Source organism: Salvelinus namaycush, chromosome 12, assembly GCF_016432855.1.
Source record: "Salvelinus namaycush isolate Seneca chromosome 12, SaNama_1.0, whole genome shotgun sequence".
Classification (NCBI taxonomy): Eukaryota; Metazoa; Chordata; class Actinopteri; order Salmoniformes; family Salmonidae; genus Salvelinus; species Salvelinus namaycush.
The window spans coordinates 25,905,992-25,918,982 of NC_052318.1; the positions used below are offsets into that span (position 1 = coordinate 25,905,992).

The 12,991-nt window shown below is 40.7% G+C and overlaps 1 protein-coding gene across 1 annotated transcript in view; it reads right to left on the minus strand.

The window, feature by feature from the left end:
- Nucleotides 1-215: 215 nt before the first annotated feature.
- LOC120056511 (delta-sarcoglycan-like) overlaps nt 216-12,991 on the minus strand; it is an 80,796-nt gene continuing 68,020 nt past the window's right edge. The window contains exons 6-7 of the mRNA XM_039004689.1: nt 2,150-2,273; nt 216-473 (exon numbers count right to left, since the gene is read on the minus strand). Coding sequence (XP_038860617.1) covers nt 294-473; nt 2,150-2,273 — 304 coding nt within the window. The 3' untranslated portion in view covers nt 216-293. The remainder of the gene's footprint in view (nt 474-2,149; nt 2,274-12,991) is intronic.

Here is a 12,991-nt window from a genome sequence, read left to right on the forward strand (position 1 = left end):
GTATGTATGTATGTATGTATGTATGTATGTATGTATGTATGTATGTATGTATGTATGTATGTATGTATGTATGTATGTATGTATGTATGTATGTGTGTGTTTCAGTGTTAGTGTGTGTGTTTCAGTGTTAGTGTGTGTGTTTCGATGTGTATGTATGTATGTATGTATGTATGTATGTATGTATGTATGTATGTATGTATGTATGTATGTATGTATGTATGTATGTATGTATGTATGTATGTATGTATGTATGTATGTGTGTGTTTCAGTTTTAGTGTGTGCATGTGTGTGTTCTAGAGGCAGACATTGTTGCTGATCTGGCAGGTGGAGCCTGTCCCGGCCTGTGATAGGAAGAGTTTCCCGTTGGGACAGACACACACCTCATAGACAGTCTGTCTGGTAGTGGTCCCCGAGGGAGAGGCCTTGCCCTCAGGCAGACGCAGCAGCCTGATCCTCCGCGCGTCCAGAGTGATCTGACCACAGGGAGACAACGGGTTAAATGAGGACAGAGTCATGTTATTTATTTATGTATATAGATGTGGTAAAGAGGTCAATCGAACTAGACCAAAACACTGGAATTGCCATGGAAACACGTGGGGGAAAGGGCTGTGGGGGAAAGATCCTGAGTCTCCTCATTGCCCCCAAACAAAATTACCCTACGTTTAGGCTATTATTTATATGTGTATTTCACACTATGTTGAGGTAAAAACCAGAGTATAATGTTTATATGGATGTCAACCCCAACACATGTTCATGTCATCATTACCAATCAACTGCATTACAGTTCAAAACTACTTTGACTACAACCACAGATTTCTGTATGTGAGCTATGCTAACCATCTTATACGAACAGGAGTTAGCATAGCCACGGGAAGTAGGGGTGCTGAGGGTGCTGTAGCACCCTGAAAAATCTGAATTAAAAAAACATCTTAATAAAAATAATTGAATAATTGAAAAAAAGAGTGCACTGTGCCTTTACTAGTCCTGTATTAGCGACCGATATAGCTGTGTCCCTCGCCCCACCCTTTCTAAACTTGATTATATTATTACATATTACGCAGCAAAAACAGCCAAATATATCCACATTGAACTTAAAACCTCTTAACGGCCACACACCCAACTCATCTCTGTACGCTGAATTATTTACTCCTTTATGATGTAAGATTGACAAATCCATACCCAGCGTTTAAGCTACCAATCAATTCCAGCAATAACTTCTCACTTTACTCCGGTATTATCATTTGAATTGGTACAGTACTTCTCTCTCGCCCAACTTTACCATTCCACCAAACCAGACAGTCAGTCTAAATCCCATCTCTCTAACCTCCTCTCCCCCTCGCCCTCCCAGGACTTTTAAGGGGTTGTATTTCCCTAGCCGGGAGAGGATCTGCTCTTAATATAAAAGGTAAAAGGAGTCATTTCCAGGCGCCTCAGGGAAGCATTCCTATCAAATGACCTGTAACACTTTTAAGTAGGGAGTCTCAGCTGACTTCTCCACACATCTGCTATTGAGATAATCTCTGCAGTGAGAGAGAGGCCGGGGGCTGGGTATCAGCAGGTCTCTAATAGGTAAACCTCACCACTAATTGCGGTTGGAAGTGCCAAGGGGCTCCTAGAGAGCGAGAGGTGTCTTGTGAAGTGTCTGTCCACGAGTCAGGCAGGTGACAAATGGACAGTTGGAAGGCAACTCAAATGGAGTGTGAGAGCAGAGGTGCAGTTACATGAGGAAGATGGCAAAGCACTAAATGTTTGATATAAGCCACATCAAGTCCATAAAATTGAGAGGGGCCTCTGTTCATGTGTTAAATCAAATAGTCCCATGATTCTGTTAAATTGTCTGATAAAACTTTGGAAGAATAACCCAAGGGCAACAATAGAACAAGTGAAGTTTTACCCTCATCAACATTCACTTCAGATCATAACATCGACAGATAGATATACAAATGTAGAGTATACACAGTTTAAGAACTCTTAATGCAGCCTTCCTTCCTTCCTTCCTGACTTCCTTCTTTCATGAGATCAGTGATTAACTAATCTGACATAACTTGAAAATAAAAGCTATGGAGTGAAATCCTTTAGATCAATGACTACTTTAACGGAGGAGTAAGAAAATATGCAAAGATAAAAGTTGAGAGAATGGGCCCCCTACCTCTCCGTCTTTGGACTCTAGGCGTAGGTCACTTCTACATGTGGCCTGGATGTCCCCTGCCTCTGCTAGGATCTGGATTCCTTTAGGGGCCTCCATGTACAGAGACCGCGTGGGAGACTCCAGGCTGGAAGAGAGAGAAGAGACAATTCCATCAATGAATGACTGAATACCCAGGAGAAATCAGAAGAACCATAGCCATGGGGTAGAGATGATTTATTAGGGGTTCACAGCAAAGCTATTGTTATTCTTTAATAATTGTTTTCTTGACAAATAAGTCAAGCGTAGATTGGTAAGAGTTTTTCCAATTTGGCACACAGAAACTACAGGCCATGATTGACTTTGTCAGAAAGAATGGTACTGATTGGCCTATAGGTGCCTCAGTTATAAGCAGTCTCACTTAAACCCTCATTTCCGCCTCCAAACAATACCAAATGTATGCCCATATGTATGTAGGCCCATGGTAGATCTCTTAACTTAGTTTGAGAAAAGCGGATTTGTTAAGAGATGGCTGAGTTATTGATCAATCAGAAAATCAGATTTTACGTGTCCATTTAAATACTTTGTAAATCCACTTCACAATGGCCTATCACATTTTTACGTTTTAGGTTCATCAAAGACATTACCATGATGAAGCATGTTAAGTTTGTCATTGGCATACAGTATCAGGACATCTGTTTTTGGGAGATGCTGGGTTATCACATATCCGGTCGCGAAAATGTCCTTTCGTAGGATACCCGAAGGGCTTGTTCGACATTGCAGCTGACACTGCAGCCGACAGTGCAGGTGAATGCCAACTGACTGATCTACAAAGAACCTTGCATCATAAATAACTACTCATTATTATTTGTAGATCAGTCAGTAACAATTTACCCATGATACATTATGGTTTTGAGCCTCTCGAACATGGCCATTAATATCCGTTGGTTGATTGGGTGAGGCTTTTTGGGTGCATGACGTCACTCCGAACTCTTACCAAAACACAAAACATATGATGGATAGTTTATCTCGCCTCGGATCTGATAATACCCACGCCCCAATAACATTGTCGCCAAGGAGGGCTTGCTAGCAACAGTATTTGAGTCATCTCAGGTGTTTTCTTGTAAAACAGCTCAGCTAGCTAGGGAAATGCTAATTCACAGTGTACAAAACATTAGGAACACCTGCTCTTTCCATGACATAGACTGACCAGGTGAATCCAGGTGAAAGCTATGATCCCTTATATATGTCACCTGTTAAATCCACTGAAATCAGTGTAGATGAAGGGGAGGAGACAGGTTAAAGAAATACTTATAAGCCTAAGCCTAAGCCTAAGCCTAAAGTATGTATGCCATTTGGTGTGAATGGGCAAGACAAAAGATTTAAGTGCCTTTGAACGGGGTATGGTAATAAGTGCCAGGCGCACTGGTTTGAGTGTATCAAGAACTGCAACGCTGCTGGGTTTTTCATGCTCAACAGTTTCCTGTGTGTATCAATGGGAAGCATTGAAGTCAACATGGGCCAGCATCCCGGTGGAACGCTTTTGACATCTTGTAGAGTCCATGCCCTGACGAATTGAGGGCAAAAGGGGGTGCAACTCAATATTAGAAAGGCGTTCCTAATATTTTTTACACTCAGTGTATATATTCTTAGAAGCTGTGTGAATATAAAGTCACTGCAACCTTAGATGGCTGCACCAGACCAGTTGGTGGCACTATAGATGTTATTGGCACCAGCGGCACTAGAGGATACTAGAGCAATAACTATTGGTCAAGTGGAATTGTCCTCATGCAAATTAATATTAGATTTAAATCATGCAGACAAACAATGTGAAATATTGTGATTACTACGTCCGTATATTCACATATTGTTGCCCTATTATGTGGTCTGAACTAGAGGTCGACCGATTATGATTTTTCAACGCCGATACCGATTATTGGAGAACCAAAAAAGCCGATACCGATTAATCGGCCGATATATTAGAATTTTGTTTATATATATATATATATATATATATATATATATATATATATATATATACAGTATATATATATATATCATACACACACACACATTTTTGTAATAATGACAATTGCAACAATACCGAATGAACAATGAACACTTTTATTTTAACTTAATATAATACATAAATACACACACACACACACAGCTCTGAAGTGACAATGATACTGAAGAGTCTGCCTCGGAGACAAATACTCTCAACTGTTTGAATAAAAATAGAGTTTAAGTTACCTGTGATGAATGTTGAAAACAAAAACTTTAATTTCTATATGCAGGAAATCCTATTTTAATAATGGGCATGGTAAGAATTGACAACCAAAGTGCGAGTCATAATTCCCATGACACCTTCTAGCAAAATCTGAAAAGCGGTTCCTTCATTTATTCCATAGGATATTTTTAGATTCATTTAAAATAAGGTCTGTGTTTCGTGTAGGCTTACACCACCGTGCCAATTTTATAACTGTGTAGATATCCATAGGACAAGGTAACTCTGATCAATATTGGCTAAATATAAGCGAAGATAATTTTTTTGTAGAGTGGATTTATGAAAATATGTTGACAAACGTTACCTTATCCTAGTGAGATTTACACGGGTATCAAAACGTCGAGGCGGTTTAAGCCTGCACGAAACACAGACCTTATTTGAAGTAGATCAAGACATTCTCTATGGAAGACATGAACGGTAAAATAACGAAGGAACCCCTTTCAAGTTCAGCCGCAAGTTATTAAAGGAATTATAACGCGTCGACTATTTCTCTCTAAACCATATACCTTTGACTAATCCGGAAACTATCACCTCGAAAACAAAACGTTTATTCCGTTCCGTATTTTATCTAACGGGTGGCATCCATGAGTCTAAATTTTCCTGTTACATTGCACAACCTTCAATGTTGTCATAATTACGTAAAATTCTGGAAAATTAGTTCGCAAAGAGCCAGGCGGCCAAAACTGTTGCATATACCCTGACTCTGCGTGCAATGAACGCAAGAGAAATGACACAATTTCACCTGCTTAATATTGCCTGCTAACCTGGATTTCTTTTAGCTAAATATGCAGGTTTAAAAATATATACTTGTGTATTGATTTTAAGAAAGGCATTGATGTTTATGGTTAAGTACACATTGGAGCAATGACAGTCATTGATTGATTGTTTTTTATAAGATAAATTTAATGCTAGCTAGCAACTTACCTTAGCTTACTGCATTCGCTAACAGGCAGGCTCTTCGTGGAGTGCAATGTAATCAGGTGTTAGAGCATTGGACTAGTTAACTGTAAGGTTGCAAGATTGGATCCCCCGAGCTGACAAGGTTAAAAATCTGTCGTTCTGCCTCGTTAGGCTGTCATTGAAAATAAGAATGTGTTCTTAACTGACGTGCCTAGTTAAATAAAGATTAAATAAAGGTGTAAAAAAAATATTTAAAAAATTAATATAAAAATCGGCAAATCGGCGCCCAAAAATACCGATTTCCGATTGTTGTGAAAACTTGAAATCGGCCCCGATTAAGTTTTCATAACAACCGTCGACCTCTAGTCTGAACATACTGAAAAGTGGATATTTTATTCAGTAAAATGAGAAACCGGAAGTCCTGTCACTTGCGCAGTCAGCATATTATAGCTGTGAGAGTGTATTGAATTTTTCTGGAATGCTAATGTGGAGTGTACCAACAGAGATTTAAATCAACATGGTAATGCATTCACTGATTACACATAAAGGAAGGTAGTTCCTACATGATAGAGGGCTTGCTTCGTTATCCAACTGATCGTGTGTCCTTTCTGTTATCCTGTTCATTGCTGCAGCAAGTGACTACAACACACATCAAGTGACTAAAACACACTAAAAGTGAAAGGTAAATTCAGTAAATTGAGATTTCCCAAAATGATTTCTGCTTGCTGCCATATGTATCAGTGGTTCATACATAGGGCCTCCATTGTGTAAGAATATGCTATCCATGTCTATCTGTTGGGGGAGTGTTGTTATAACTCTGTCAGTGATAGGAGATATGAACCAGAGTGTGGAACGGAGACAGGGAGACACTAGACAATGATCTGGGATAAGAGGTTGTGGCTGTGACTGCAGTAGCAGAGCTTCCAGTTCATTTCCCTCTCTCTGTCTTCTCTGGCTCCTGCCAGCCTCAGCCGCCGCCCAACAAAGGAAATTAAGTATCGATCACATGACCAACAAACAACAAGCAGAATTTATATTCAAATAACTAGCTGTCATCTTTATTAATATCAAATGGGTTTGCTTTGCCTTTACATAGACATTCAAGTGTTGAAGTGGAGGATGAATTCTAGATGAAAGATCTTGAATCATATCAGATTTCCATTACGTGTTGCTGTGATATTACTTGACTGTATTTTAGAATTGTATTATGATATTATATATCATATTATTATATTCTAGTATATTACTGCCATTTCATTTGTTCACGTTTGGAAAATGAGGACATGAAATGGCAACAAAGGGGCCTGGGTTATAACTATAATCACATAATGGCAACCGACGGAAACAACATCTCCACCCCGCTGATCCTCAACACTGGGACCCCACAAGGGTGCGTTCTCAGCCCTCTCCTGTACTCCCTGTTCACCCATGACTGCGTGGCCATGCACGCTTCCAACTCAATCCTCAAGTCTGCAGACGACACTACAGTGGTTGGCTTGATTACCAACAACAACGAGACGGCCTACAGGGAGGTGAGGGCCCTTGGAGTGTGGTGTCAGGAAAATAACCTCACACTCAACGTCAACAAAACAAAGGAGATAATCGTGGACTTCAGGAAACAGCAGAGGGAGCACACCCCTATCCACATCAACGGGACAGTAGTGGAGAAGGTGGAAAGTTTCTAGTTCCTCGACGTACACATCACGGACAAACTGAAATGGTCCACCCACTCAGACAGCGTGGTGAAGAAGGAGCAACAGCACCTCTTCAACCTCAGGAGGCTGAAGAAATTTGGCTCACCGAAAACACTCACAAACTTTTACAGATGCACAATCGAGAGCATCCTGTCGGGCTGTATCACCGCCTGGTACGGCAACTGCTCCGCCCACAATTGTAAGGCTCTCCAGAGGGTAGTGAGGTCTGCACAACGCATCACTGGGGGCAAACTACCTGCCCTCCAGGACACCTACAGCACCCGATGTCACAGGAAGGCCAAAAAGATCATCAAGGACAACAACCACCCGAGCCACTGCCTGTTCACCCCGTTACCATCTGGAAGGCGAGGTCAGCACAGGTGCATCAACGCTGGGACCGAGAGACTGAAAAACAGCTTCTATCTCAAGGCCATCAGACTGTTAAACAGCCAGCACTAACATTGAGTGGCTACAGAGTCAAATCTCTAGCCACTTTAATAATAAAAAATAGTATGTAATAAATGTATCACTAGCCACTTTAAACAATGCCCCTTTATATAATGTTTACATACCCTACATTACTCATCTCATATGTATATACTGTACTCTATACCATCTACTGCATCTTGCCTATGCCGTTCGGCCATCGCTCATCCATATATTTATATGTACATACTCTTATTCATCCATTTACACTTGTGTGTATAAGGTAGTTGTTGTAAAATTGTTAGATTACTTGTTATATATTACTGCACTGTTGGACCTAGAAGCACAAGCATTTCGCTACACTCATATTAACATCTGCTAACCATGTGTATGTGACCAATACAATTTGATTTGATTTGATTTGACGGGTGTGCAATGTTGTCCACACTGGGAAATCATCAAATGCTTATAATATTCAAGCAGTCTGAATCTAGGCAGAAATTCAAAATAGGCTACATATCCAGAGTGGGGTATAGGACTCTACAGCATGTATACTTATTGTATTATGTTTAAAATCAAAGAGATGGTCACTACCTCTGTATGTAATTGGAAATATTGACCAACCAGGGAGCGTACATGTGGACATAATGCTTTGGACATAATGTCCACTCTTAGAGAGTAAAAATAGCGCTAAGTGTGTCTGCTAAAACATAAATGAGCAGAATAACGCTGTGATGGTACACCATGTCCTCTCAGAGGTGATCAACACAACAGGACAAAACTTTATTTAGAGTTCGACATCAGTGTAGGAGGATGAGAAACAGCTTACTATCTCTACTGTAAAGATGAAGGACAAAACATTGTCATCATGACATGTGTTGTTGTCATGTTTGGATCAGAAAAGAGTCAAACAACAACTATTCAATCATTGATTAGAATCACAATAAAGGAATTTAAAAAGTATTTATTGGTTTGAAAATCCAAACAATCATTCCCATTAATCTTAGCCCAAAGTGCTCTTTCTCTTTGAAAAGCGTGTGATTGTGAGCCTCAGCCTGGCTATCTGTATTCAGGGTTGGGCTGTGCTGCTTGTCTCAGATGCTGCTGGAGGGAAAATAAACCGATTATAAGACATAACGTTACAGCAACAGCATCCTTGGCGTCGACTCAGGATCACAGAGTCCCCCTCCCCCCGCTGAGCATCACCCGTAAAACAGGAAGATAAGGGGTCATTTGCATCCATCGAGAATATGAGATGCCACCAGGGGGATGGATGCTTTAAAACAAAAGAGAGAGTGCCTCCCCCCCTCCCTTCCCTTTCTCTCTCTCTGTTCCCTCCCTTCCTCTGGTGGCATGCACCACCATCAACATCTCCAGCTGAGATCAAAGGTTGACTTTTCATGCGTCCTCGTTCATATCACCAGAGTTCAAATATGCCATTGTGTAAATTATATGGTTTCCCACTTGAAAGAAATTGCATGGGATTACAATGTAAATGTACGCCATATTTTTGCGGTGTGTTTTCCCTTTTGTGTCCTTCACAATGTCTCCTAATCATGGCTAATTATGATCTGATACATACAGTATTATCTGTATACAGTGGTCAACTGTGAGAAATTAAATTAAATGGATCCTACTTTAACCGGACAAGTGATCATAGAGTTAATTGGTTGGATAACAGTAGAGTTTATTATCTCCAGTGATTAGTGTGATTGTGGCTTTCTGAAATAATTTTGTGACCTGAACATCGGCGACGGCACACTATGTTCGCCAAATTACTCTTTGAAATGGGGGTCTGTTTGACATGTCTGGGTCTTAGTGCAGTGTGGATGGGAGCGCTAAACCTATTGCATTTCCACCAGCGCCTACTTCCTCAGCCGAACTACAGACACAGAATTTGTTTTAATGATTACAAATCACCTCCAAAACTCTGCTCAAAGGTAAAACAGTTATGATGGTTGTCATGACTGTCCATGAGAATCCAAATAGGTCAGATCAGGTTTGCAATGAATAACTTCAATCAGACCCCCTCTCACCCATAGCGGGGGAAGGAAAGAACTAGTGGGGATTAACAACTCACGTCCTGTTGTAAATGAACAGAGAAGATCCAGGCCTGTGCTCTCAAAATTCACCAAAGGAATGTGCTTTGTCGCAACAGACTTTTCCCGCTGAAACTCTAACACGCTCAAAAGGGAACACTGGAACAATATTTCTAACGTAGAAAGTGGGGAATGGTCAGAGGCGATCTATAGAACACTAATGTCATTATGTTTGTTATTTTGTGATGTCATTAAAAATGTTATAAAGGAAATACTGTAACTTGGAAAGTATACCCACTACACGGATGAAGTTTCCATACTAAGGGTTGTGCATGTAATATGGAACATGATGAAAGTGTTTTTGTTAAGAGAAGGATGTGATTTGAGAAGTTATAAGAGATAATTGTTTTCCATAACTTGGCACAGTGAGTAGTCACTGCCCCGGAGTGAGGTCAGGGAGTGTGCCAGCCTGCCGGAACCGCCCCTTTCGAGCGAAATGTATAAATAATGGGTTAAAAAAAAAACAGAAGGAACCAGAAAATGTATGAAGTGGCTGCTACACGTTTAAAATGGTTCGAACTTTGAATCTCAACATGAGGTGGAGATGATAAGATCACCTCCCGGACAATCACTGGTACGGCTGATTAGCTGTCCTAAGTAAAGTATCATCAAAAGCAAATTTAAGTAGGACCATCCTGTTACTTTCCTCAAACCATCGTATTACTCTACTCTCATCACCCCACTGGGGAATCATCGAAAAGGCCGGCAAGCCTATCTTCAAAGAGCGAATGGAATGAAAATCAACTCTGTAGTTCTGTTCAGGACTACAAAGAAGGACAACAGTAGAAGAGTTGTTGGAACTATTTCAGACAATCAGAGCCTTACAAGCGTGCCGCGAAATGGCCCAACACCCTTTCCAAGGCTGCCCCGTTCACCGAGAGATCTCCGGCGAACCCAGGCATTTCAAGTAAATACATTCATGATTTCTTGCTCAAAGAGGGCTGCGGTTCGTGTACAAAGTATATGGTTATTGTAGGTGAGAGAAGTTTCTGAATGTGGCAATGTCAAATGTCTCTTTCCCGCTCTCTGCCTCTCCTTCTCTTCTTTAACAAGCATCCATGTTGTTGTCATTCCGCTAGGGACCTGTTTTCAGCATATTACGTCTCCAGTCAATAACCAGTGCAGAGTGTGTATGTTTATCCTGTGTTCCCATTTAATTAGCTAGTAAATAAATAATTAAACCAATTTGTGTGGTACTGAATCATAAGTAAGGCTCTGGTTAGATGCAAGGAGGTTACGACTGTGACACCACAATGGTGATATGATACGAGGTTTTGATTAATAAGTTGACTGTTTATAGGTGTGATAGGTAAAGATCTTTTAGTGTTTGATTCGGGAGATGGTAACTTTTTAAAGAACTGCTCTCGTGGTGCCCCAGATCCTAATGAGTTAATTGTTACATGATTCATTTAATCAGGTAACAATTAGACATATTTAGTTAATTCGATAAATAACAGTCAATGTTAATGTTAAAGTCATGTCACGACACTGTCAAATAATAAAGCCAGATAAAATAGTGGCTCCATTTTCAAAGGAAGCCTTTTATGGGATTATGTCACATTCGTTCTTGAGAACACATTCCATGTTCAAGGAGTTATTGTGATGTTTTTTGCTCTCAAGCTAGGCATCATATTGTTTCGTCTTTATCTGTGTAGAGAACGGGTCAGGACATCTGTCAAATATTCCTGTCCTCCTTTCTGCTGCCACAAGTGAGAAATGTATTCAATAGAAAGACATGTAATGTGGATGACACATGATCATCAACCGAAGAGATATGATGCCGGCTATTGTTCTAAATAGGAGAATATGACTCTCAAAATAGAACATGATGGGATCCTGAATTGATGCCTGCCAAGGTTTCCAACACATTATGGAAATATTAGATTTTACTCATGCTCCACTGTGCTCACCCCTCTTTCCAATGTAATTGGATAATTTGGGCCATATTTCATTTTCAATTGGCCACTTGTTACAAAAGAGCACATAAATAGTGGAAAAGCCTTAGCCTCCAACCAACAATTACACTGGGAATGGTATGCTGAGCTCCGGAGCATCACTCAAAGTGATCTGTCCTTTTCCTAAAAATCCTGCCAAAAATTCGGTGTTTCTATGTCAAACAATTTTGTTATATTTCAGTCTTCTGTGATGTATATAAAGTGTAATATATAACCATGTTTGTGAGTTGTATATGTTTGTTTCAAAGTAGATTATTTTAAGACTACCAAGAGTCACTGTCTGACCCTGATTTAGTCCATTGCAGTAAAAGGTTAAATGATCATGTCTAAAGCTCCGTAAATGATTGATGAGTCACGGTTCATTTACATGAAGAAGCTGTACAGTTCTATCTAAGTTCCACTGAATGGGCCTCCTCTGTTCTGAAAGTAAAGGATGATGCATGGGCTGCTACAGTAGCATGGTGATGCAACGAAATGCGTGTTCATACAGAGTGTTCATATTGATTGATGGGTGTCAGGATGTTTGGTGTATGTGGAGGCAGGGATGATAACCAGTGTCAACTGTCAACGAGAGTGGGCCCACTGTACCCTTCTCTCTTCTCACTCTGTTAAGGCCAGGGGGAGGGAGAGAGGTGCTGTGTCTGTGGCTTCACAAACATCATTTTAGGGCAGGGGTGTCAAATACATTTTGCCCCGGGGGCCCCATTCGGTCTGCAACGAGTCCTCTATCTATTGTTTTGGGAATTTTTGATACTCCCTGAATGTCTAGTTTTCATTTCTGTGATTGTAAGTGAGCTGGACAGTCAAAACTGTAGGTATAAATGTAGGTCCATTATCATTTCTACACAGTTTAAATTTGGGTTTAGTCATTTTAAAGTATATTTAATTTGTTTCGCCCCCACCCAAATGATAATCTCAAAACGCCCACGGGCCGGATTGGACCCCCAAACATTGGGCTATATGTTTGACACCCATGTTGTAGATGGTAAGGTGGAAGGTGAAGAGTGTGTTTGTGTGTGTCTGTCCATATATGTTTTGGGTGGCGGTGTGGTAGTATAGTCACCAGGAGGTAGTGTGTCGGTGGAGGCTAACGCTCCAAGTGGCACTAACTGCTCATTATCTCTCTGCCTACAAATCTGTCTTCCCTGCCATGTCTAATCCACCACTTGTCAGCCATCAGCCACACTCTACTTCTCTTTTCCCCTCTCCCTCTCTCCCTTCTCTACGTCTCTCGCCTCTGATATTGCCATTGTACTTCATATGTTTGTTTTAGTTAATGAGAAGCTCCTTTAATTACATTTTGATGAGCATTCGGGCATTGATCTGGGTGGAGAGGGGGCTCATCCTCTGCCAAAGATACAGCCATTGATCTGTACATGTCGGAGACCACACAACAACGCAACCAAATGGTTCTTCATCAACACTCAACTGGACGGGATAGAGCGCTAATTGCTCGAGGAGTGTAAATTGCTTCACAGAGTCGAGTCTTTCCAAGCTACAGGGCA